The sequence below is a fragment of the Pristiophorus japonicus genome, chromosome 12, assembly GCF_044704955.1.
Source record: "Pristiophorus japonicus isolate sPriJap1 chromosome 12, sPriJap1.hap1, whole genome shotgun sequence".
Lineage (NCBI taxonomy): Eukaryota > Metazoa > Chordata > Chondrichthyes > Pristiophoridae > Pristiophorus > Pristiophorus japonicus.
The window spans coordinates 48917743-48944765 of record NC_091988.1 but is presented as its reverse complement, the minus strand read 5'-3'; the positions used below and the strand labels follow the sequence as shown (position 1 = coordinate 48944765).

Below are 27023 nucleotides of genomic sequence, written 5' to 3'. Positions count from 1 at the left end.
TGATAGAGAACCTAAGCGACACTGAGCTGACCTCCCACGATCTGTTCTTGATGTTGGTCAATTTTAAGTGGGAAATGCATGTTGATACTGTAATTACTGGTTACATGCTTATTCTGTAAGTAACACAGCTATAATTAATTTGAATGTAGTCCCCACCTTTAGTACACTCTGAATCTCCTGGAAGGTATCTGAGGCTAATATTGGTTTTACCGTCCAATGCTGATAGCAGGCGCGTTCGTGTCAGCAGGATTTGCCCACTATCAGCGTTGGGCATAAAAGATTGAACAGTAGTCCCAGAGACCCTCCAGGGGATTCGGAGTGTATTAAAGGTTACAAAAAGAAAGAATTGAATTTATAAAGCACCTTTCACGATCTCGGGACATCCCAAAGCGCTTTACAGCCAGTGAAGCACTTTTGAAGTGTAGTCTCTGTTGTAATGTAGGAAATGCAGCAGCCAATTTGGGCACAGCACGCTCCCACAAACGGCAATGTGATAATGACCAGTTAATATTTTTTTTAAGTGGTGATGGTTGAGGGATAAATATTGGCCAGGTCACTGGATAGCTCCCCTGCCTTTGAAATAACACCATGGAATCTTTTCATGAGAGCAGATAGTTCCTCAGTTTAACGACTTATCCGAAAGGCAGCACCTCCTGGAGTGCTTGGACATTGGACAAGTCTCTGGAACAAAAGTAAATGTACAGTATTGTGTCCCTCCTCTCAGTCAGACTCTGTCCTGATGAATCAGTTTATTTCCTAAATTGATGATCTGCCTCTGTGGCCATCTCTTGCTTGCGAATCGAATCATTTGGCGTTACAGAGCAATTCAAATCCACCCGTCAGTTTTCCCAGGGTCATTTTACAGTATCAGTTTCAATTTGACATGTTTTTCAGAAACCTTTTAATTCTAGCTGTGGGTTTTGTTCTGATCTGGTATGGAAATTTACACAGCTCACATTGAAGAATTGCCCAAAATAGCTGGTGCATTTAGAAACATCGAAACATAGAAAATAGGTAGCAGGAGTAGGCCATTCGGCCCTTCGAGCCTGCACCACCATTCAATAAGATCATGGCTGATCGTTCCTTCAGTACCCCTTTCCTGCTTTCTCTCCATACCCCTTGATCCCTTTAGCCGTAAGGGCCATATCTAACTCCCTCTTGAATATATCCAATGAACTGGCATTAACAACTCTCTGCGGCAGGGAATTCCACAGGTTAACAACTCTCTGAGTGAAGAAGTTTCTCCTCATCTCAGTCCTAAATGGCCTGCCCCTTATCCTAAGACTGTGTCCCCTGGTTCTGGACTTCCGCAACATCGGGAACATTCTTTCCGCATCTAACCTGTCCAGTCCCGTCAGAATTTTGTATGTTTCTATGAGATCCCTTCTCATCCTTCTAAACTCGTGTAAAAAGGCCCAGTTGCTCCAGTCTCTCCTCATATGTCAGTCCTGCCATCCCTGGAATCAGTCTGGTGAACCTTCGCTGCACTTCCTCAATAGCAAGAACGTCCTTCCTCAGGTTAGGAGACCAAAACTGAACACAATATTCCAGATGGGGCCTCACCAAGGCCCTGTACAACTGCAGTAAGACTTCCCTGCTCCTATACTCAAATCCCCTAGCTATGAAGGCCAACATACCATTTGCCTTCTTCACTGCCTGCTGTACCTGCATGCCAACTTTCAAGGACTGATGAACCATGACACCCAGGTCCCACTGCACCTCCCCTTTTCCTAATCTGCCGCCATTCAGATAATAATCTGCCTTCGTGTTTTTGCCCCCAAAGTGGATAACCTCACATTTATCCACATTATACTGCATCTGCCATGTATTTGCCCATTCGCCTAACCTGTCTAAGTCACCCTGCAGTCTCTTAGCGTCCTCCTCACAGCTCACACCGCCACCTAGTTTAGTGTCATCTGCAAACTTGGAGATATTACACTCAATTCCATCATCTAAATCATTAATATATATTGTAAAGAGCTGGGGTCCCAGCACCGAGCCCTGCGGCACTCCACTAGTCACTGCCTGCCATTCTGAAAAGGACCCGTTTATCCCGACTCTCTGCTTCCTGTCTGCCAGCCAGTTCTCTATCCACGTCAGTATATGACCCCCAATACCATGTGCTTTGATTTTGCACAACAATCTATTGTGTGGGACCTTGTCAAAAGCCTTTTGAAAGTCCAAACACATCACATCTACTAGTTACATCCTCAAAAAATTCCAGAAGATTTGTCAAGCATGATTTCCCTTTCATAAATCTATGCTGACTTGGACCAATCCTATTACTGCTTTCCAAATGTGCTGCTATTTCATCCTTAATGATTGATTCCAACATTTTCCCCACTATTGATGTCAAGCTAACTGGTCTATAACTACCTGTTTTCTCTCTCCCTCCTTTTTTAAAAAGTGGTGTTACATTAGCAACCCTCCAGTCCATGGGAACTGATCCAGAGTCGATAGACTGTTGGAAAATTATCACCAATGCATCCACTATTTCTCGGGCCACATCCTTAAGTACCCTGGGATGTAGACTCAGGCCCTGGGGATTTACTGGCCTTCAATCGCGTCAATTTCCCTAACACAATTTCCCACCTAATAAGGATATCCTTCAGTTCCTCCTTCTCACTACACCCTCGGTCCCCGAGTACATCCAGAAGGTTATTTGTATCTTCCTTTGTGAAGACAGAACCAAAGTACTTGTTCAGTTGGTCTGCCATTTCTTTGTTCCCCATTATAAATTCACCCGAATCCGACTGCAAGGGACCTAAGTTTGTCTTCACTAATCTTTTTCTCTTCACATATCTATAGAAGCTTTTGCAGTCACTTTTTATGTTTCCGGCAAGCTTCCTCTCATACTCTATTTTCCCCCTCTTAATTAAACCCTTTGACCTCCTCTGCTGAATCCTAAATTTCTTCCACTCCTCCGGTTTGCTGCTTTTTCTGGCTAATTTGTATGCCTCTTCCTTGAATTTGACACTATCCTTAATTTCCTTTGTTAGCCACGGTTGAGCCACCTTTCCCATATTATTTTTACTCCAGACAGGGATGTACAATTGTTGAAATTTGTCCATATGATCTTTAAAGGTTTGCCATTGCCTATCCAACGTCAACCCTTTAAGTATCATTTGCCAGTCTAATTTAGCCAATTTGCGCCTCATACCATCAAAGTTACCTTTCCTTATGTTCAGGACCCTAGTTTCTGAATTAACTTTGTCACTCTCCATCTTAATAAAAAATTCTACCATATTATGGTCACTCTTCCCCAAGGGGTCTTGCACAACAAGATTGCTAATTAATCCCTTCTCATTACACATCACCCAGTCTAGGATGGCCAGCCCTCTAATTGGTTCCTCAACATATTGGTCGAGAAAACCATCCCTAATACACTCCAAGAAATCCTCCTCCACTGCACTGCTACCAGTTAGGTTAGCCCAATCAATATGTAGATTAAAGTCGCCCATGATTACTGCCATACCTCTATTGCACACATCCCTTATTTCTTGTTTGATGCTGTCCCCAACCTCACTACGACTATTTGGTGGATTGTACACAACTCCCACTAGCGTTTTCTGCCCTTTGGTACTCTGTAGCTCCGCCCATACCGATTCCACATCATCCAAGCTAATATCCTTTCTTACTATTGCATTAATTTCCTCTTTAACCAGCAATGCCACCCCACCTCATTTTCCTTTCTGTCTATCCTTCCAGAATGTTGAATACCCTTGGATGTTGAGTTCCCAGCCTTGGTCACCCTGGAGCCATGTCTCCGTAATCCCAATTATATTATACTCGTTAATAGCTGCCTGCGCAGTTAATTAGTTCACCTTATTACGAATACTCCTCGCATTGAGGCACAGAGCCTTCAGGCTTGCCTTTTTAACACACTTTGACCCTTTAGAATTTTGCTGTAAAGTGGCCCTATTTGCTTTTTGCCTTGGGTTTCTCTGCCCTCCACTTTTACTCTTCTCCTTTCTATCTTTTGCTTCTGTCTCCATTTTGTTTCCCTCTGTCTCACTGCATTGGTTCCCATCCCCCTGCCATATTCGTTTAACTCCTCCCAAACAGCACGAGCAAACACTCCCCCTAGGACATTGGTTCAGGCCCTGCCCAGGTGCAGACCGTCTGGTTTGTACTGGTCCCACCTCCCCCAGAACCGGTTCCAATACCCCAGGAATTTGAATCCCTCCCTTCTGCACCACTGCTCAAGCCACGTATTCATCTGAGCTATCCTGCGATTCCTACTCTGGCTAGCATGCGGCACGTAGTACAGGGGCTTTTATAATTGAAATTTGTGGTGATAGAAATGTTTATGGAAAGTTGCCTGGTATAAGCATGGGCAATACAAGTGGTGGTGACTGGATTAACAATCAGATAACAAATTCAATTTGTTGATCTTTAAAGAAAAAAAACCCTGAAATAAGCATTCTAGGATAATAAACACAGAAAAATACATTATTAAATGTGTGCTTTGGTCCTCCAATATTGCCATGGCTGCTCTCTTACCTAGAGAATGGGAACATCGAGTGTGATATTTTCTAGGTCTGATAGTGGTGAGGAAGGATGAGAAATGAGTGCCACCATTTGCAGAAGGGTGTAATTACAGTATGAGGTTTACACAGATATTTTCCGTTGTAAATGTGGATATTGGAATTTTTAACAAATATATAATGTTAAGGACAGTATGTATGATTATAAAATGGGAACTGAATGACATCTGCATAGTTTGGTGTATCTGGGCTCGAACTGCTTCACCAGAAGACCACACTTGGTTTTGACTCCCAGGGTGCAATGCCATGGGAGATGCATATTACAAATTAAATTAACATTTTCATTTTCTGTTTTCTTAAACATTCACAATTTATTTGAACTACCATTTTCTCTTCATAATCCTCCGCAATTAATAACATTTTACAATATACCATTTTATCAATTAATTATATTCACTTCATTTCAATTTCTGTGAATCACTCATTTACATTCATTTCTTTATTTGTATTATCATTCCCCTTATTCTCACCTAAAATATACCACTACACTAGAATATTTTCCATACCATTCTCCTTCCTTTATCAAACAACAAATCTTCTAAATTTCTGTAAGTTACACCACAAGAGATCCACCATATATAAAATTCTCAGATGACTGATGAGTCCGATGCGGGACCTACAATCTCTGTCACGGGTGGGGCAGACGGTGGTTGAAGGAACGGGTGGGTGGGGTGCGTGGGTTGCTGTGCGCTCCTTTAGCTATTTACGCTTGGCTTCAGCTTGCTCCCGGCGAAGGGACTTGAGGTGTTCAGCACCTTCCCGATGCTTTTCCTCCACTTTGAGCGGTCTTGGGCCAGGGATTCCCAGGTGTTGGTGGGGATGTTGCACTTTTTCAAGGAAACTTTGAGGGTGTCCTTGAATCATGTCCTTGAATCATTTCCTCTGCACACCTGGGGCTCGCTTGCTGTGTCGAAGCTCCGAGTAGAGTGCTTGTTTTGGGAGTCTCTTTTCAGGCATGCGGACGATGTGGCCCGTCCAATGGAGCTGATCGAGCATCGTCAGTGCTTTGATGCTTGGGATGTTGGCCTGAGCGAGAACACTGACGTTGGTGCGCCTATCCTGCCAATGGATTTGCAGAATGCTGCGAAGGCAGCGTTGGTGGTACTTCTCCAGTGCTTTGAGGTGCCTGTTGTACAAAGTCCACGTCTCTGAACAATATAGGAGGGCAGGTATCACTTCTGCTCTGTAGACCATGAGCTTGGTGCCAGGTTTGAGGTCCTGGTCTTCAAACACTCTTCCTCAGATGACCGAAGGCTGCACTGGCACACTGAAGGTGGTGTTGGACTTTGTCATCGACATCTGTGCTTGTTGACAGTAGGCTTCTGAGATATGGAAAATGGTCCATGTTAACCAAGGCCTCGTCGTGGATTTTGATAAACGGGGCAGTGCTGTGTGACGGGGGCAGGTTGGTAGAGGACCTTTGTCTTACGGATGTTTAGTGTAAGTCCATGCTCTCATACGCTTCGGTGACGGTGTTGATAATGGCTTGCAGTTCGGTTTCTGAGTGTGCGCAGACGCAAGCGTCGTCTGCATACTGTAGTTCAATAACAAGAGCATGGGATGACCTTGCATCTGGCCTGGAGGCGGCGGAGGTGGAACAGTTTCCCATTTGTTCCACACCATATATAAAATCTATTTTGATTATCAGGAGCGTACAAGAGGGTGTATGTATTGGCGACCGTCGTCTTAAACCTCCTCTCTCCTGCCTCCTCAACACTCACCTCCAACAAGCATGAGGAGCTCATGCATTCTTTATCACTAAGATTGAGACTATCTGTTCAGCTGCCTCTGCCGCTTCCCTCCCTTCCCCTAGCCCACCGGGCCAAACTTCCCCCAGGAGTCCCCCCTGCCCTAGCCCTGAACTCACCTCTTTCTCTTGTTTCTATCCTATCTCCCCTCATGCCCTCTCTGAGCCCATCTTGTCCATGAGACCCACCTCCTGCTCCCTCGACTCTATTCCTACCAAACTGCTGACCACTCAACTTCCTTTCCTGGATCCCATGTTAGCTGATATTGTTAATGGTCCTCTCTCCTCAGGTACTGTTTCCCCGCCCCCCCCACCTTTCAAAACTACCATCTTCACCCCATTCCTCAAAAAGCTCATCCTTGACCCCTCTGACCTTGCAAACTACCACCCCATCTCCAACCTCCCTTTCCTCTCAAGTCCTTGAATGTGTGTCACTTCCCAAATCCATGATCATCTTTCCTGCAACTCTATGTTTGAAACCCTCCAATCAGGTATTCGCCCCGACCACCGTACCGAAATGGCCCTTATCAAAGTCACACATGACGTCCTATGTGTCTGATGTAGTAAATTATCTCTTCTTGACCTTTCTGCAGTCTTTGACATGGTTGACCACACCATCCTCCTCCAGTTCCTCTCCTCCATTATTCAGCTGGGTGGGACTGCACTTACCTGGTTCCATTCTTATCTATCCAGTCGTAGACAGAGAATCACCTGCAATGGCTTCTCCTTTCACTCTCACACTGTTAGCTTTGGAGTACCCCAAGGATCTATCCTTGGCCCCATCCTATTTCTCAACTACATGTTGCCCCTTGTCGACATCATCCAAAAACACGTCCGTTTCCACATGTATGCTGGCAACATCCATCTCTACCTCAATATCACTTCCCTCAGCCCATCCACTGTTTCTGATTTGTCACACTGCTTGTCTGACATCCAGTACTGGATGAACAGCAATTTCCTCCAACTAAATATTGGGATAACTGATGCTGTTGTCTTTAGACCCTGCCACAAACTCCGTTCTCTAGCCATCGACTCCATCCCTCTCCTTGGTAGCTGTCTGAAGCAGAACCAGACAGTTTGCAACCTTGGTGTCGTATTTGACCCCGAGATGAACTTCCGACCACACATCCGCTCCATCACCAAGGCCGCCTACTTCCACCTCCGTAAAATTGCCTGACTCACCTCACCCCACCCTCAGCTCATCTACTGTTGAAACCCTCATCCATGCCTTTGTTATGTCTAGACTTGACTATTCCAATGCTCTTCTGGCCAGCCTTCCATCTTCCATCCTCCATAAACTTGAGCTCATTCAAAACTCTACTGTCTGTATCCTAACTTACACAAAATCCCTTTCACCCATCATGTGCTTACTGACCGACAGTGACTCCCAGTCTGGCAACGCGTCAGTTTTTAAATTCTCATCTTTGTTTTCAAATCCCTCCATGGCCTCGCCCCTCCATATCTATACAACCTCTTCCAGCCCTAAAATCCTCCGTGATCTCTGCACTCCTCTAATTCTGGCCTCTTGCGCATTCCTGATTTTCATTACGGCCATGTCTTCAGCTGCCTAAGCACTAAGCACTGGAATTTCCTCCCTAAACGTCTCTACCTCCCTACCTCTCTCTTCTCCTTTAAGATACTCCTTAAAGCCTATCTCTTTGATCATGCTTTTGGCCACCTGTCCTAATGTCTCCTCATGTGGCTCAATATCGCACATGTGAAGCATCTTGGAGTATATTATTACATTAAAAGCGCTATATAATGCAAGTTGTTGTTGTCCTACTGATGTATTTGTTTGCTTGTGCAAAGAGCTTTACTGTTATTGATATCTTCAGGTTTTTCTGAATTTTTTCTTGTTATTTAATCCTTTATTTTGTACTCCCATGACCTAAAATTACAAAAAAAAACTTGAATATTTGCAAATAGTAGAAACAAGCAGAAGTAATTTGTTTAATATGCTTGTTCTCGTCATACATTTTCTTCTTTGGATGTTGTCAATAAAAGTTGTGTGTAAATGAATAAACGATGCTTAATTTTGTTACTTTATTGTGCATTGAAGTATTTTTGACTTTTTTTGTCAGGGCTCTTTTGACATTTTCTTATTAAAATTAAACAACAAACCACAAAATGGAGACAGCCAAAAGTTTGAAGCGTGTATTTGTTGGGGGATTGCATCACATGGTCTCTGAAAGCGAAATTAAAGAAAGGTTTAGCACATTTGGAGATGTGACAGATGTGGATATTGTGTTGAGGAAAGATAACCAAGGTAATATGTTCATGGTTAAGCTTGATATGATTGCACTTCAGATATACACATTTGTTCCATCGAGCTGCTTAATACCTAATGGTCTGTAATTTCTCACTCTGTGCACCTCTCCCCACCCCCCCCCCCCCGGCCCCGGAACCATTTGAGTCCCTTTTTATTAATTTTTTTTCCTTAGAAGCCATATTTTTTTCTTATGCAAGATCCACATTTAAAAATCAGGTGGGATATTTGGCTGAGCAAGTATTGGATGCACTTTCTGGAAAAGCAGGTTTCATGTAAAATCTATCTGTACAAATAATTCTTTAAATACTGCAGGTACTTAAATTTAATGTTTGATTTTATTGCAAGTCATGCCCTCACCGATTTTCGTTATTTCCTTTCTTCCCCCTTACCCACCTCTACCAGATAAGTATTACACGAATGAAACACCCAAATGGGTAATTTAGTTATGAATGGGTTACAAACTGCAGCTTCCTAGTTGAGAATATATGCTTTAGCCTTCTATCTATCAGACTGCCCAGTATTTGAGCATGTATTGTAAAACAGTTTTTGAAGTGTATCTTCTTCTGAAACTTAACTACAATCTCTTAATTACAATCTCTTTTCCAGGAAATCCTGTCAAGACCTTTGGTTACGTTAATATCAGTACCTCAGAAACAGAATTAAAACGATGTAGGTGTACGACGTCATTCAATTTTCTTTAAATATTCTCACACTTTATCTTGTATACAGATTCCTGTTCCAATTTTTGTTTGCAGTTTTTTTTTAAAGGCACATAATTGCAAATAAGATGATTTATTTTACGATCTAACAATACATCTGATGTGTTCACAGGATGTGGGCAATCAGTGTCTCTAGTGTCTAGTAAAGTGTCTGTAGGGGGTGAGCTGATTGGCTTTAAGTATGTTATTGTTCGTATAAATTTCACATTCTCTAAAAAGCATTCAATCAGAAACCAAAAAAGGAGCTAATCAAATCCTTTGGGTGATGGGGTGGGATTCTTTTTGGCAGCCTCTGTTAGCTGTGTTAAGGTGCTCATGTTCAGTAGTTTAATTTATTTTTATGATTTTAGGTATGTCAATTCTGAATAAATCAAAATGGAAAGGTGAAACACTACAGATTGAATTGGCCAAAGAATGCTTTTTACATAAGTGAGTGGTATTAGCTAATCTTACAGATTGTTCATTTTTGATTTTTTTAATGCAAAGTTTATGAGATGTTGCATTTTTAAGTCTTTTAAGATGCAACTTTATACATTTTAATCAGTAGGAAAATTAGATTTTTTTACATATATGTTGTAGTAAATATATATTTATATTGAAATTTGCTATGATACCAGTCATTTCTGCTCTCGAATTGTCCTCCCTACTGCTGAGGAAAATACTTGTTGCAACTCTATCGGCATTCTGTTTTCAATTCAAACCGAAATAAATTAAATCCGAAACTTAAAATTCTTGCAAACATACATTCCAATTTGAATTATTAGGTATTTTAAAATCTAACTTTTACATTGTGGATGTTGCAGAAGAAAGCCGTGCTTTCCAAAGTTACTTCCTAAAGTTTTCCAGACCTTTGCGCATGCACAAAATAACAATTCTGTGCTGAAATACCGGTGAAAGTTGATGAGGGTAGTGTAGTTGCTGTTGTGTATAGTGGTTGCTGTTATGTATATGGATTTTCAAAAGGCCTTTGATACAGTACCACATAATCTAGTTAGCAAAATTAAAGCCCACAGTATTCAAGGGACAGTAACAGCATGGATACAAAATTGGCTAAGAGACAGAAAACAGAGTAGTGGTGAACATTGTTTTTCAGACTGGAGGTGGGTATAAGGTGGTATTCCCCAGAACCAAAGGAAACATGAGGGGGCAGGGGGTGAATTACACAGTGAGTGTCTGGAATGCACTGCTTGAAAGGGTGATTGAAACCGATTCAATCTTCAAAAGGGAATTGGATAAATGCTTGAAGGGGAAAAGTTTGCAGGGGTATGTGGAAAGAGCAGGAGTGTGGGACTAATTGGATTGCTCTTCCAAAGAACCGGCACAGGCATGATGGGCTGAATGGCCTCTTTCTGTGCTGTAAATTCTATGGGCCCAATTTTGGCCATGACTTGCATCAATTTTTTTGGAGTAAGTTTTTTTTCTAGCGTAAGTTTAAAAAATGGCATTTTCCCCCCAAACTTTGCTTCAGAGTAAGTCAGTTAGGTACGATTTTTTTTTAGGTCAGTTTTTTTTTCAAAAAGGGACGTTCCCAGACACTTATGCCAGTTTTGGCCATTTATGCCACTTTGGCCAGCAAAAACGTACTCCAAATCAACTTAGGTCAGCGTATGTGGCCAGCTCTGAAAAACCTTGCGGGCAGTGAAGAAAAAGCAGCGCACATTCTGCAGACATTAGGGCAGGGATAGGGAAGGGAAGAGAACTGGAGAGGACCTCAACAACCAAGCACCAAACATTGCAAGGAAAAGCTCAAACAGTTAAAATACTAATAAAAATGAAGTAAATCCTACTGGAGAAATGTAAGCTGCTGGCCGTGATGTCACAGGGTGCGGGGGGGTAGCCAGCGAGAAAGAGATGCTGGTATACAAAACGCTCTCGCTCTCTCTCTCTTTCCCACCCCCACCACCAACACTCTTTTCTCCCCCCCCCCCCCCCCCATACACACTTTCTCTCTTTTTCCCCCCCGCCCAATACTCACTCTTTCGCTCCTCCCCATAATCAAAACTCTCAAGCACACACAACTACTAAATAAAAAATAAAACTGAAGTCCTACCTCGCCCGGGAACTCGGCTGGCCGGTGCGGTTGGCCACTCGGCCGGGGATAGGGTGCGGCGAGATCGGATGTCCCTTCGGCCGGGAATAGGGGCTGCAAACATCGGATCCTGCTCACAGCCCACAGGACGCGCGCTGGGAGGGTAGGAGCACGCGTGCAGCCTTCACTGCGCATGCGCGCAGGTGCCGGCAGTGCTTTCTGCGCTGACCTGTTGCTCCGTCCTTCCCCCCCCCCCCCCCCCCCCCCTTCAGACTGCACGCCACACCATGCCTCCAGGGACTCCGAAGAGCGGCCAGGATGGGGCCCCTTTTTTCCGGCGCCTTTTCCAGTGCACAAAGTCGGCGCGCTTCAGGTCAGTGCACCGAAAAAACAGCTTGGGCAATGTTGGGCCCTATGATTCTGTCACTGGTATTTCAGGAATAAAGTCAATCTTTACACTTCACTTTTTAAAAAAAGTGACTTGTTTTACAACTAAACTGACTATTTTGCATTACCTGCTGTAGGCTTGCTCAAGAGCGAGAAGATGCAGCTAAAAATAAACACAAACCACAAATTGACAGCATAGCAAAAGTGATGGAGTCTCTAAAGAAATCTGGTGTTGAAAACTTCAAGATCAGATCTGCTGTACCAGGAACAGAAGTACCTGAACACAAGGCAAGCAATAAGTGCATCATATTCTTAATTTTACAGCAGTTATTCTCTGAAATTATTTTCTTCGCTAGTTTGAAATTTATGCAAAATAATACATTATCTCGTGTGATATAGTAATCTAATTTCTATAGGTTTTAAAAGAAAATTCCACTCCGAGCACAAAGTCATGATAAATACAAATGAAAAAGTTTATTTGGCCCATCTTGCCTCATCCATCAAGAAACATGTAGTTTCCAACATCACCGCTTCCATATATCTCTTAAGTGATTCCACAAGTTTTACCCCACCATCCTACCTGGACGTGCATGTCAACCATTGATCACCACCTGAAAAACTTGCTGATAATGGTCCTGAATTTTCAGTTACGAGTTTGAACCTGGTGGGGGGGGCTAAACTATGTGAATGGTATCAAACTTGGGTAAAGATGAGGTCTCGGGGGTGTTCTAAATATTAATTATTTTGTGTATCACTTTGAGGTCCCGCAGCAGTCACCTTTTTTTTCAAAGCTGAAGAGTACCAGTTTCTCTTGGCTTTCCTTATAACTCAATGCTCTGATGGTAAGAATCCGTCTCATTCGTGGCTCTTCTCTGTTCCGCCTTTCTACGCATGATTGTCTTCCTTGTGCATCACTGGACATGATGCTCAGAGCCCAGCGTAACCACAGCACTGCACAGTTTTAGCATGACGTCCTCCAACTTGTAGTCTATTGATTTGTTTTTATTTATTCTTGGGATATGGGGGTTGTTGGCAAGGCCAGTATTTATTGCCCATCCCAAGTGCCCTTGAAAAGGCAATTGTGGTGAGCCTTGCTTGCCAGCAATCCCAGCATCTCTAGTCTCTCCACATGACTGGAGTTCCTTGACCCTGGTACCATTCTGGTAAATCTCCTATGCACCCTCTCATAAGGCCTTGACATCCTTCTTAAAGTGTGGTGCCAAGAATTGGACATAATGCTCTGGCTGAGATCTAACCAGTGATTAATAAAGGTATATCATCACTTCCTTACGTTTGTACTCTGAATTATCACCACTAATGCTGTATTTCTGAACAAGTAAATTCTGACCATATAATGTAGGATATGTATCAGGAGACACTACCACAAAACCTTGACAAGTACTAAATATCTTGCTTTGTACCAAATAAAGTACTTTAAATCATTTTATTTATTTTTTCCTCAGGACTGGATTGTGAGTAAATTTGGAAGAGTGTTGCCCATTCTTCATCTCCGACAAAGAAATCAGAAGAAAATATCCTTTTATCAATAGTGTAACAAAGGAAAATGGGAGAATACTTTTTTTTAAACTGTTGCAAAAAAAGATAGAAAGAAAATGGATGCCTTGGCTGGGTTTTATGTTGCACAGACATCTATAAAGGAAACACTCAAATTCCAATATTATTCTTTCTTGCCTTCGCCCCCGTCTCCTACCCTCCCTGCAAAGTGTTCTTTGGTTATATGTAAAAAATATTCTCTTGTTATTTGCATTGGCCTTTTCCATCAAGAAAGTGATCAAGAGACGTACATTACCTTGGATCATCAATGATCGTGCTCTTTTGTCAACTTTCTAGTTGACCTGTCTGAACTGTGCAGGATTTGATCACTTTTTCTTCAACTACCCAACTGAGATTGGCAGTCACTCTTGGGAAATCGGAGTTTGAAAAAGCTAAGAGCATATATTTATATAGCGCTTTTCATGACCTCAGGTCATCCCAGGACAGCCAATGAAGTATTTTTGAAGTGTAGTCACTGTTGTAATGTTGGAAACGTGGCCACAAACAGCAATGAGATAATGAAAAGATAATCTGTTTGTGATGTTGGTTGAGGGATAAATACTGTCCAGGATACTATGAAGAACTCCCTACTCTTGTTCGAAATAGTGCCATGGGATCTTTTATGTCCACCTGAGAGGCCAGGCGGACCTTGGTGCAAATTCTCATCCGAAGAACAGCATTTCTGACAGTACTACACTGGAGCGTCGGGCACAATGGGCCAATGGCCTCCTTCTGTGCCGTAAATTTCTATGATTTTGTGCTCAAGTCTCTGGAGTGGGACTTGAACTCACAATCTTCTGACTTGGAGGTGAGAGTGCTACCATTGAGCCACAATTGGCATCATTTAGCAAAATGCTAATAAGTAATGCTAAATTGAATGAATGTACATTCTAGCTCTCAAGGCACCATACATGTTCTCCAGTGCATTATAATCCTTTTGAAAATGAAAAGAACTGAAGAAATTGCATGTTAGTGTTTTGTGTTCATTATGTTGGTTAAATTAGAAATAGTATTATAGACATTCCTTAACTAATTTCACATTATAAAGTATGATCCTTCTAAATATTGTCATAACATCAAGAAGCTCGATCATATGTCAGATTTAGAAATCAAAACTCCAGTAACCAACCTTACATGGCATCTTGAAGAGCAAGATGATGAAATCAGTAAGAAAAGACGAGGGGACTTCCCTACTACGAAACCCGTTAAGAGAAAGAAGCTATCTGTCAACCAATACAATATGGAGGATTCCAGTGATTCTGACAGCAATTTCCAAGCCAATAAAATGTCTTCAAACACTGTTAAACATCATGTCGCAAGAGAATCTAATAAGGATGAATTGATTGGTATGACAGGGAGCAGGTTGGCCTCTTCTAAATCTGCTTGTTGTGCTGGCTCCGTGAATCAAAACCTTGGCAGACAAAAATCTGCTGCCTCTAATAAAAGCAATACTTGTTCAAAAGCTCAAGTGGCATATCGTGATTCTGACTCTGAAGAACTGGAATTGATTATTGAAAGAGAGAAAAATAAAATTGAAGAGCTTAGTCAGACAGATGTAAAAGCACAGGACATGCCTTTGGAGGTGGTTGGTGTGGATTACATTTTAAAACATCAAACTCATTGGGCATTAAATAGCTCAAAGAAAGAAATGCTGAAAGACATTAGCATCAATCACATATCAAGTGGTAGTGAATATGATTCTGCTGACACTGACGAAATTATTTCCGCGAAAATGATTCCATGCAAGAGTTTTCCAAAGACAAAATCTAATCGAAAACCAGATTCAGTGAATTCCAAGACGGACGGTAATCCTGAGAAAGAGGAGTCAGAATCTAAAAGTAATAGCAGTAGTGAAGATTCCGCAGAAGAGAGTTCTGAATCCAATTTGGATTCTGATTATGAAGAAATGATGAGCAGCTGTTACCGAATAGACCTGTCACTAACTGACCTTGAGCAGTTGGTAAATAGCTTTTCCAAATCTCAGAAAGAAACCAGTGATTCAGAAGAAGGAAGTGAATTGGACTTTCCGAAAAGTAACTCATTACAGCCCCTCGCAGTAAACCTATTGCCATCAACTTCAGGTGCAATAATTTCCCAGAGCATGCCTGTCTTGAAGAAAAACATCATGGTATCAGCTATTCAGAATGAGGACAGCAGTGACTGTGAAATTACACCAAACAAACAGCTGATTAACCTGCCTTTTAAAGGCACACAGGGCCTCTTTGAGGTAAAGGAAGCAAATAATAAAGGAGGTAAGGTAATTAGTGATCAATTCTTGAAAGTGAAAAGGAAGATGGATAAAGAATCATGCAGTGATTCTGCAACCACATCTGTTGACAAAAAGCTGAAAGTTAGTAGAATCAAGAATGTGGTATCCTCTGATTCTGATAGTGATGTGAAAAGTAATTGCAAACCACAACCATTTAAAGGAACAAAATCTCTTCAAACCATCATAGACATTCCCAGCCACAGGCTTAACCATAGTAGATTGGAAAGTAAGGAAGAAAAGTCGAAATCTGGAATGCACAAATTATGTAGCTCCACATTACTAAATGGAGATGAAAACAGTGAATATGAAGATTCCAATGAGAATGTAAAGGCTGGAAAACTAAAGACGGTGCATATAAAGCCAACCAACTCTCAGAAAATTAAACCCTCATCTTTACTTGTCACTGAAAGTGACAATGTGAAGGAAAAGAGGGAATGTAAAGCTGGAACTTATGGAATTTTTGCAACGCAGTTTTTGACTAAAAATGAACCAAATATTTCCCTCAGCATTGAGAATGCGACTTTTACTTTAGCTGCAGGAGCTCCTCAAAATTTGGATAAACATTTATTGGATAAACATTTGTTGGACAATCAGAAAAGGCTGGCTGCTTTACAGCAGAGACAGAAAGAGACTGAGATGCAAAAGAAACTCATTCAGGGAGCCCTCTCCAATTTGGTATGTAGAAATTTTCATTTTAATTTTTTAATTTAAAAAAGATTGATTTCAGCAAAACTTCAAATTATTATTTACTTCTTCAAATCTCTTGCTCAGTCAGCCAAGAATAACTTTGTTTCTTTTTACTGTTGATCACTAGCTACTGTGAATCCATTATATAGGTAATTCCAGTGATTTCCTCCATACCCATAATATTTTTGAATATAATTGTAAAAACTTGCGCATAGTGTGATTTATCTCATATATATTTTACAGTATATTCATAAGCATACAACAGTTAACAATGCACGCTGCAATACAAGCCTCCAAGCAGTAGCACAGTATCGTCTTCATAAATGTGTTGACTCAGAATAAAGAAGTAGACTTGTGTCATGTAATGGTTGGGGTGAATTTTTCCCCTCTGATTTCCCCGTGTGCAGGGTACTTGATATTAGCCTGGCCATTTGGAGAGCCACCAAGCAGCTTGAAAGGAAACAAGTGCACAGGTCAACACGTTTCTTGGTCTGTTGCCTGCCTGCCTTCATAAGAACAGAAGAAATAGGAGCAGCAGTAGGCCATTTGGCCCCTCGAGCCTGCTCCGCCATTTAATAAGATCATGGCTGATCTGATGGTTGGCATCTGAAACATACCCCAAACTGGCTTTGATAGGAAGCATAAAAATACTATTATGAGCATTGGAGCAGTAAAAAAAGCAGAATGTTTCATTGCAATTGATACATTTTTACATTTTTTAAATTAACTTTATTTTTTTTAATATTGATACTTGTTATTTTATTAATTAAAATTAGCACCTCGTCATCATAGACAGTCCCTCGAAATCGAGGAAAACGCTTCCACTCTAAAAGTGAGTTCTCAGGTGACAGGTGGGAAAGACAGTCGTTGAAGGAAAGGGTGGGTGGGGAGTCTGGTTTGCCGCTCGCTCCTTCCGCTGTCTGCTTGATTTCTGCGTGCTCTCGACGATGAGACTCGAGGTGCTCAGTGCCCTCCCGGATGCTCTTCCTCCACTTAGGGTGGTCCTGGGCCAGGGATTCTCAGGTGCCGGTGGGGATGTTGCACTTTACCCACCACCATCTCCGCAAAACCCCAGGCACGTGGTAGAAAAGGCCATCCATCAGTTCAAGAACAACAATGCATCAGGAGCAGATGGAATCCCCGCTGAGGCACAAAGTATGGGTGGAGAAGCACAATTGGCATGAATGCATGACCTCGTCTCTTTTATCTGGAAGGAGGCGAGCATGCCGGAAGATCACAGAGGCCGTAATCATGACCATCATCAAAAAAGGGGACAAATCCGACTGCAGCGACTGCAGCAACTACAGCGGAATCTCCCTGCTGTCGACCACTGGGAAATTCATAGCAGGAATTAGCACCTACGTCTTCAGAGTCACCCAATGGGATTTGTTTGGGGTAATGGTCCAAGTCAGAGATAATTTAAAGGATAAGAGGGTGAATCCATTGCCTTCAGCTAAAGTCAAGGGGCATCCATTTAAATACCAGAAAATTCTTTAGGAAGTGCCTTCAGACAATCTGCTCTCGAGTCTTGAAACATAGAAACATAGAAAATAGGTGCAGGAGCAGGCCATTCGGCCCTTCGAGCCTGCACCACCATTCAATATGATTATGGTTGATCATGCAACTTCAGTACCCCATTCCTGCCTTCTCTCCAAACCCGCTGATCCCTTTATCCGTAAGGGCCACATCTAACTCTCTTTTGAATATATCCAACAAACTGGACTCAACAACTTTCTGTGGTAGAGAATTCCATTGATTCACAATTCTCTGGGTGAAAAAGTTTCTCCTCATCTCGGTCCTAGATGGCTTACCCCTTATCCTTAGACTGTGACACCTGGTTCTGGACTTCCCCAACATCGGGAACATTCTTCCTGCATCTAACCTGTCCAATCCCGTCAGAATTTTATATGCTTCTATGAGATCCCCTTTCTCTAAATTCCAGTGAATATAAGCCCAGTTGATCCAGTCTTTCTTCAAATGTCAGTCCTGCCATCCCGGGAATCAGTCTGGTGAACCTTCGCTGCACTCCCTCAATAGCAAAAATGTCCTTCCTCAGATTAGGAGACCAAAACTGCATACAATACTCAAGGTGTGGTCTCACCAAGGCCCTGAACAACTGCAGTCAGACCTCCCTACTCCTATACTCAAATCCTCTTGCTATGAAAGCCAACATGCCATTTGCTTTCTTTACTGCCTCCTGCACCTGCATGCCTACTTTCAATGACTGATGTATCATGACACCCAGGTCTCGTTGCACCTCCCTTTTTCCTAATCTGTCACCATTCAGATAATAATCTGCCTTCCTGTTTTTGCCACCAAAGTGGATAACCTCACATTTATCCACATTGTACTGCATCTGCCATGCATTTGCCCACTCACCTAACCTGTCCAAGTCACCCTGCAGCCTCTTAGCATCCTCCTCACAGCTCACACTGCCACCCAGCTAAGTGTCATCTGCAAACTTGGAGATATTGCATTCAATTCCTTCGTCTAAATCATTAATATATATTGTAAATAGCTGGGGTCCCAGCACTGAACCTTGTGTACCCCACTAGTCACTGCCTGCTATTCTGAAAAGGACCTGTTTATTCCCACTCTTTGCTTCCTGTCTGCCAACCAGTTCTCTATCCACGTCAGTACATTATCCCCAATCCCATGTGCCTTAATTTTGCACACTAATCTCTTGTGTGGGACCTTATCAGAAGCCTTTTGAAAGTCCAAATACACCATATCCACTGGTTCTCCCTTATCCACTCTACTGGTTACATTCTCAAAAAATTCTAGATTTGTCAAGCATGATTTCCCTTTCATAAATCCATGCTGACTTGGACCGATCCTGTCACTGCTTTCCAAATGCACTGCTATTACATCTTTAATAATTGATTCCAGCATTTTCCCCACTACCGATGTCAGACTAACCGGTCGAGAATTCCCCGTTTTCTCTCTCCCTCCTTTGAAATAATATATTCGATCTTAAATTCAGTGCCATACATATTAGCCCAAAGGACAGTGAGCTGTAAGGTGTCCATTTAACTTGTTTATGCTTCGATTATTATTTAATGGGCCATAATTTGCGGCCCCTACGGGTGCATACGAGATGCACACCTGCCCGTAAGGGCCGGGCAATTTCTGGGTTTTCGCGCGCAAAATGCATGCGCGACAACCTGGAACTTGCGATCTGTCAAGAATTTTCTTGGCAGATCCAACACATCCCAGGAAAAGAGCATTCGTGGGTGAAGAGTTGGGCTATTTGACCAACTTCTGCTTAGCGAATGCCCGTGAAATTCTTACACCTGGTAAAAGCAGGCGTATGGCCTGCTTTTACCAGTGTAAGAGTTTAAAAAATCTTAAAAATAAATGTTTATTGATCAGTTATACATTAAAAAACCTGCACAATTTTATTTTTAGCCTCTTTAAAACATTTAATTTTTTTTTAATTTAATTTTTGTTTTAACTATTTAATTGAATGGCATTTTAATTCATTTTAACTCTAATTTTTAAAAATTTATTTGACCTGTAGATGTATTTTTTTGGGTATTCCCATTCATACTTATGGCACTTTCGTATGTACGGAAAACCCATAAGCATGATTGGGGATTTCCTTCTATTGGTTGGGCCAGCCCATGTGATCCCAGGGGCGCTTGTGAAGGGCCTGCGCCCCTGGGAAACGTGGGCCTCTACCTGTGGATACCTGCAGAGGCCCAGGACCGCGAATCTCCGTACTTTCCGGACCACCATGTACGCAAGCATTTTATTTGTGGATTGGACTGCAAATTCAGGGCCAATATTTTATAATCTTGTTTCACTGATAAGATTGGGTAAGGTTTGTCCTAGGTGTCCAATATAAAATTTGAAACTGAGGAAGAAATTGATGCAGTTAATTGTATTACATGTATTCATCATCATAGGCAGTCCCTCGGAATTGAGGAAGACTTGCTTCCACTCTTAGCATGAGTTCCTAGTTGGCTGTACAGTCCAATACGAGAACCACAGTCTCTGTCGCAGGTGGGACAGACAGTGGTTGAAGGAAAGGGTGGGCGGGGAGTTTGGTTTGCCGCACGCTCCTTCCGCTGCCTGCGCTTGATTTCTGCGTGTTCTTGGCGACGGCTTCTCGAGTCATGTCGTCGAGACTCGAGAAGCTCAGCGCCCTCCCGGATGCACTTCCTCCACTTAAGGCAGTCTTTGGCCAGGAACTCCCAGGTGTCAGTGAGGATGTCGCAATTTATCAGGGAGGCACAAAAAGAGAGATTATCTTGACCTCAAATTTTGCCCTCTTGAGCATCCCAGCTTATATTCACTCAACTATCGGTGGCCGTGCCTTCAGCTGGCTAGGCCGTAACCTCTGGAACCCCTCCCTAAACCTCTCCGCCTCTCTACCTCTCTTTCCTCTTTAATACGCTCCTTAAAACCTACCTCTATGACCAAGCTTTTGGTCATCTGCCATAATCATTTCTTTTGTGGCTCGATGTCAAATTTTTGTCTTGTAACACTCCTGTGGGACGCCTTGGGTGTTTTACCATGTTAAAGGCGCTATATAAATACAAGTTGTTGTTGAGAGTGCTTTTCAATAAGAAAGCACCATTGAACAGTTTCTTGTATCTCCACGCTGCCTTTTGCTACCTATTCTCAGGCAGACAGAAACTCCAATTAACTGACTCTTCAATTCTCCTGGCTGAAGAAAGAAACATAGTAGCTAGTGTCGTGAAATGGGAGGAAATTTAATTTTAAAAGCCCTTGAATGTTAACCAAACCAAGAAAAGTATGAACAAGATATACAAACAGGAATTGGAAGTAACAGTACGCATTCCTATACAACCGTTTATCTATTGCTTCTCTCCCCATCACTGAAGACAGACTGCTACAAATTTAGGGATTGTTTTTGTGTAGTAAATAATTACTAATTTTATTCATTTTATTGTCAGTTTCTCTTCATTATGATCTCTGAGTTAGTGCTGTACAGTCTCACCCCCTTACCTCTCTCCTTTTAGCCTCTGATCAAAAATGCACCTTAATTTTTATATATAAAATATATATTTACTACAGGATGGTCAGAAACTTGGCAAAGGGAAGCACATTGTCTTTGATTTTGAAGAAGAGAATGAAAACAACACACTGTCTGAAGATGTTGGAGGCAGTTGTGAAGCAGCAGAAGGTGGTGCAGAAAGCCGAGAAAAATTGAATGCTGCAAAAGTAAGGTTTTTGTTGTTGGTTTCATATATATATTTTTGGTATACATGTTTATGGGTATGCCACGGTGATATCTATCCGTAATTGTACTTCTCAGCATCAAGCTGTCCTGGCTCAGGTATAACGTGACTGGTTGTGAAATAATCCCTTACATTCTGTCGCAACAATCCTCTTTTTCTCTCAATCACAAAATTATTTCCAGTGTGGCCTGGGTGAGACATTTTCCATTTCTCACAGAAGACATTTTTGAGTTGCATTGCATTGTGGAAAATTTAGTGCTGAGGACCTGTATCCCCAAAGAATTGGGTTGAAACTTTCCCCGCTCAATCAAATGGGACCATTGATTTCGCTTGCAATTTTATACTCTTTCCTCTCCAGAAGTCAGTGGCTCCTTGCTGAAGCACAACAACAAAGCTCACATTTATCTAGTACAGGTTGAGCCTCCCTTATCCGACACCCTCAGGACCTGGCCTGTGCCGGATAAGGGATTTTGCCGGACGAGGGGAGGTCACGTGTTCTACTGTCTTTTACAACTGCCAGCTCCAGCCAACCAGCCCTGAGACAGATCTCCTTGACCCTGCGATCCACCACACCGCCGCCCCCGCCCCCCCCCCCCCCCCCCATCCCCCCAACGATCTCCAAGACTCATTGAAAGTAATGAAGAGGTATTTTCTTTTTCTTTAGCAGAGCGCCAAGGACAACGGGGAGGGAAGAGCAGCCAGCCCGAGGACACGGCCTGCCGGCCCGACCCCGGCCAGGGCGCGGGAGGTAGGTCGATGGGACTCAGTGCAATCCGTGTGCTGAGCCGGGATTGCATTAAGAACAAGCCCGCCCAGCGTAAGCGGAGCTATGGCGGCTCTGTAGTTGCAAGAGCTCCCGTCATCGAGGAGAAAGATAGCAGCCAAACTCGGTAAAGCGAAAAACTAGCTGGAGGGGGGGGTTTAAACTTATTTTTAAAAGAAAACTTTTATTAAGCTTTTATTTATAATTTAATTCAAAATATAATTATTAGTAGTACAAGTTGAACCTTTCTCTCCTCTCCTCCCCCATCTCCCCCCCACCCCCCCCCCCCCCCCCCCGCAACCGACTTGAATACCATTGCATTCAAAATTGGACTGAGGCAGGTGTCTCCTTCAGGAGAGCAGAGAATATTGGTGAGTACACAAAAAAATGATCTGTGCATGCGCCACCCGACAGCCGGGAATGGTGCTGGACGAGGGGTGGTGCCGGATAAGAAAGTCCCGGATAAGAGAGGTTCAACCTGTATCTTTAACATAAAAAAATGTCCCAGAGGCTCAATCAGACAAAAGTGGAGTCTGACCAAAAGATGGAGATATTGAGAGAGATAACCAAGAGGGCTGCGGTCGGCTAGCTAAGAGCTGAACCAATCGAGCAGATTTCATTCAGCTGGACAGTGGAGGAGAAGTGTTGAACAGTGTGGTCAATCACGTCAAAGGCTGCAGAGAGGACAATGAGAGATAATGCACCACAATTACTGTCACAAAGGATGTCATTTGTAACTTTGCTTGGGGCTTTTTCAGTGATCCGACAGGGATGGAAACTGCAGAGATTCAAACATGGAGTTACAGGAAAGATGGGCGCAGATTTGGGAGGCGACAACATGTTCAGGAACTTTGGAGAGGAAAGAGAGGTTGGAGATGGGGCAGTAGCTCGCAAGGACAGAATGGTCAAGGATATTTTTTTGAGGAGGGGTTGATTATGACCCCTTTTAAAGTGAGACACAGTACCTGAGGAGGGGGAACCGTATCTGGTGATGGATGGCTCCACTCTTGGCTATCCAACTGCAGGCCTTCTTAAATCCAACCTCTTGGTTATCTCTCTCAATATCTCCTTTTGGTTAGCCTCCACATTTGCCAGTTTTAACATAGAAAATAGGTGCAGGAGTAAGCCATTCGGCCCTTCGAGCCTACACCACCATTCAATAAGATCATGACTGATCATTCACCTCAGTACCCCTTTCCTGCTTTCTCTCCATACCCCTTGACCCCTTTAGCCGTAAGGGACATATCTAACTCCCTCTTGAATATATCTAACGAACTGGCATCAACAACTCTCTGCGGTAGAGAATTCCACAGGTTAACAACTCTCTGAGTGAAGAAGTTTCTCCTCATCTCAGTCCTAAATGGCTTAGCCCTTATCCTTAGACTGTGACCCCTGGTTCTGGACTCCCCCAACGAAGGGTAGTCGACCCGAAATGTTAACTCTGCTTTTCTCTCCACAGATGCTGCCTGACCTGCTGAGATTTCCAGCATTTTCTGTTTTTATTTCAGCTTCCAGCATCTGCAGTATTTTGCTTTTGTATTATTGCCAGATATAGTTCGGTTTGTACATTTTTGGATTTCAGGGAGTGAAGATGGGGGCCATAAAGGGGAGGTCAACTGGGAGTGCAGGGAGTAAAGGTTTTGCTGGGGACACGGGCATCAAAGATGGATATGAGGAAGTAATTGAGGAGATCTATGGTTTTTGAAGTATTTTGACAAATGGAGGGCCAAGAGCTGAGCAGTTGGGATTTAGAAAGTGATTTGGAGAGTTTTTTTTACAGGGACGGACACATTGATAGGCGAATGTAGGTGATGACTAATCGGAGATGGCCTTTCCTGTGGCGGGGATCTTGGGAGCAGAGAGGCCAGTTCCACAGGCATCCCCTGATACCTTTTGTGACAAATTCATGTGAGCCAAGATAGCGAGTGTTGTCAGGCTATTTCACATGTGAGACATCACGGCCAAGCCAATCTAGTCCTTGCCTCACATTTGCAAACATGAATTTTCAGCAGGGGTGGCTGAATAGAAATCTGGAGTGAGAACTCTGACCCATTCCCCCATCTCCCACAAAGCCTGCCACCACCTCAGCCGAGATCAGTTCACTTGATGCAGACTGTGGATCTAATCTGGGACCTTGCTCGTCTTTCTGGCTAAGTTAAATACCAGATAAACTCACTGACCAACCGGAAGGGTGTAGTTTGTTTTCAGTTCTCTTCCCTCATGTCGTCCTTGAGTTGGTGACCCTATTGCTAGGGTACAGTTTCGTGGGTGCCAATCACTCTTCCGCAGCTTGCATGAATGGCCATTATTCTCGTGTGAGTCTTAACCATAAGTACTGGCAAACTATCCAACTATGCAATACATCACAGCAAACCCTATTCTGTCTTTGCCCAATATTCACACAACAACCATCCGAGGTAACTGGTTACTGAATAGGAGTTTGAATTCTAGCAAATTTTTGCCAAGGATGCTGGAGCCAATTCTAAAACTTCTACTACAAGAACCTTCCTTGCCTGTATGTGTCAGAGACTTTACCTCTGAGTGCAGACACATGACATTTTTGCAGAAATTTATTGTCTTAATTTTGATGCTTTTCAAAGGCCGATGAGTGTGCAAAGGCCCTTACTTCTAGTTCCTCAAACTCAAAAGCATGGTGCAGAGCTTCCAGTCCAGCATTCCAAAAATCAAATATTGTGAGATTTTATAAGTTTGCCTCAGCCCTAATTTTACCAGACATTCAAACTTTTCAAGAGATTTTATCTCTTCAAACTCTCAACAGTATTGCAGCTTGCTTTATTGTAAATTTAAGTATTTAAATTTCTTCTAAATTATCTTCAGGCTTTTGAAAGTAGAACCAGTGGGAAATTATTTGACAGTGAGGAGGAGGAGGATGAAGGTGACAATGATGAAGATCTCAATGGAAGATTCAAAATTAAGCCTCAGTTTGAAGGAAAAGCTGGTCAGAAGGTGAGAAGTATGTCCAATATAAGAAATTTTGTCTGAATGGTTCAGTGCCATTTTTGTATATTGCAGTGCACAGGATGATTAACAATTTGAACTAGTAATTGCCATCAAGTTATGTCGATATTATAATAGATGAGTATTTTATGTAATAATCAAATCATTATTCCTTTTGATTTCAGGATGTAGCTCCAGAAAGATAATCTGACCCAAATTATCAGCATATATTCCATCCTCCTAAATAGAATGAAAACTTTGATTATTTATATTGCAAGTAACTGCAATCAGATTTTCTGAAGAACTAAGGAACTTAATTGTTTTTGATATCCAAAGATTTTATTTTAAGTACAATTTTTTTTTCTTCCCTGTCTGGCTGAATGGCCATTGCTCGAGTCTCAAATGTCCAATAAAGTCAGACCAATCATGTAGTACGTTAAAGCATTATGCCATTCAGTGGGAAGATGCAGTCTTGTGGCCGTAAATCTCTCCACAAGGCGATGGATTTTGCCTGGGATGTCTAAGGATGTACGACCTGAAACAAGGAGCTTTTCCCACAGTTAAACGTGGTAGCAGAATCGCCCTGGACTGCTCTTGTGCACATCTTCGTTGATTAGCAGTGTGGAAATTGGCTGCAGACATGTTCTTTTTAACTGAAGAATTGTGGTGAGGAATTTAAAGGAAACACTGTTTAATTTCTTTTTAAAATTTATTTATTCCCTCTTGTAGCTGTTAGCCTTACAATCACGATTTGGGACAGATGAACGATTTCGCATGGATGAACGATTTTTGGAAAGTGAAGAAGAAAATACAGGTGACCATGATGAAGTTCTATGAAATATTAAATATCCACTTTTTTTGTCTTTGTGACCATTTTACCAAGTTTAGATAAGTGTTTTTATTCATCAGAGTAGCTTGCCTGTTTTTGACCTTCAGTGATTTTAAGAAATCATAATCTGTAAAGAGCGCTTGAATGGATCTCAGGCCGATTATGAAGATTGGTAATTTTCTTGTAGATCCTTGCCTTTGTCCCCATCGTTTGTGTGAAAGAAAGTGAGGTAATATAAACCATTCAGATAATGAGTAAAGTTTAAATATAACAGCTCTGAATGTACTGGAGGTAATTTTAACTGAACTGTAGCCACCCGTTTTACATTGACGTCAATGGAGAGTAAAATCAGGCAACGTGTAAATCAGGCATCCGATCGATCCCATCGGGTTCTCCCAGGGTGGGTTAAGTTCAAATGACCCCCATTGTATTTCTACACTGTGTCACCTTGGTTCAGTGGTAGCACTCTTGGGTGCAAGCCTCACTCCAGAGACTTGAACACGTAATCTAGGTTGACACTTCTGTGAAGTACTGGAGGAGTGTAGCTCTCTCGGATAGATTTAAAAGATCCCATGGCATTATTCAAAGAAGAGCTGGGTACCTCTTCCAATGTCCTGGCCAACATTTACCTCTGAGTCAACACCACCAAAACAGATATTTTGATTATTTATCGCAATGTTGTTTATGGACTTTGCTGTATGCAAATTAACCACCATGTTTGCCTACATTACAACAGTGACTACACTTCAAATGTACGTCATTCGCTGTAAAGCAGTTTAGAACATCCTGATATAAATGCAAGTTTTGTTTCTTCTGAATCAGCAACTATCTCCAGTTCTGTTGGAGGAAATAAAAGATGCAGTCTGTTGGCCTTGAGAATCAAAAAGAGGCTTTTGACAACAGAGAGATTAAAGAAACAAACTGGATTATATGTTACTGGGAACAATTAAAGGAACTTCCAACCACTCAAGTTTTCCGAGGCTTTACCCACAGTACAGAGCCATATTTGTTGCCAGTGGATACGAGTCAGACATTACAGCCCCATACCTCAAGTATCA

At 42.4% G+C, this 27023-nt stretch overlaps 1 protein-coding gene across 6 annotated transcripts in view; it reads left to right on the top strand.

Annotated features, from left to right (window-relative positions):
* nol8 (nucleolar protein 8) overlaps window positions 1-27023 on the top strand; it is a 50265-nt gene that overhangs the window by 2824 nt on the left and 20418 nt on the right. For 4 of the 6 annotated variants that reach the window (XM_070895391.1, XM_070895393.1, XM_070895394.1 and 1 more), the window contains exons 2-10: window positions 8376-8560; window positions 9170-9232; window positions 9633-9711; window positions 11836-11986; window positions 13162-13232; window positions 14294-16196; window positions 21252-21398; window positions 25017-25145; window positions 25866-25950. In XM_070895391.1, the coding sequence (XP_070751492.1) occupies window positions 8422-8560; window positions 9170-9232; window positions 9633-9711; window positions 11836-11986; window positions 13162-13232; window positions 14294-16196; window positions 21252-21398; window positions 25017-25145; window positions 25866-25950 (2767 nt within the window). In that variant the 5' untranslated portion in view covers window positions 8376-8421. Of the gene's footprint in view, window positions 1-8375; window positions 8561-9167; window positions 9233-9632; window positions 9712-11835; window positions 11987-13161; window positions 13233-14293; window positions 16197-21251; window positions 21399-25016; window positions 25146-25865; window positions 25951-27023 lie in introns of those variants that run through there. The other 2 variants (XM_070895395.1, XM_070895396.1) reach the window with 2 other exon arrangements.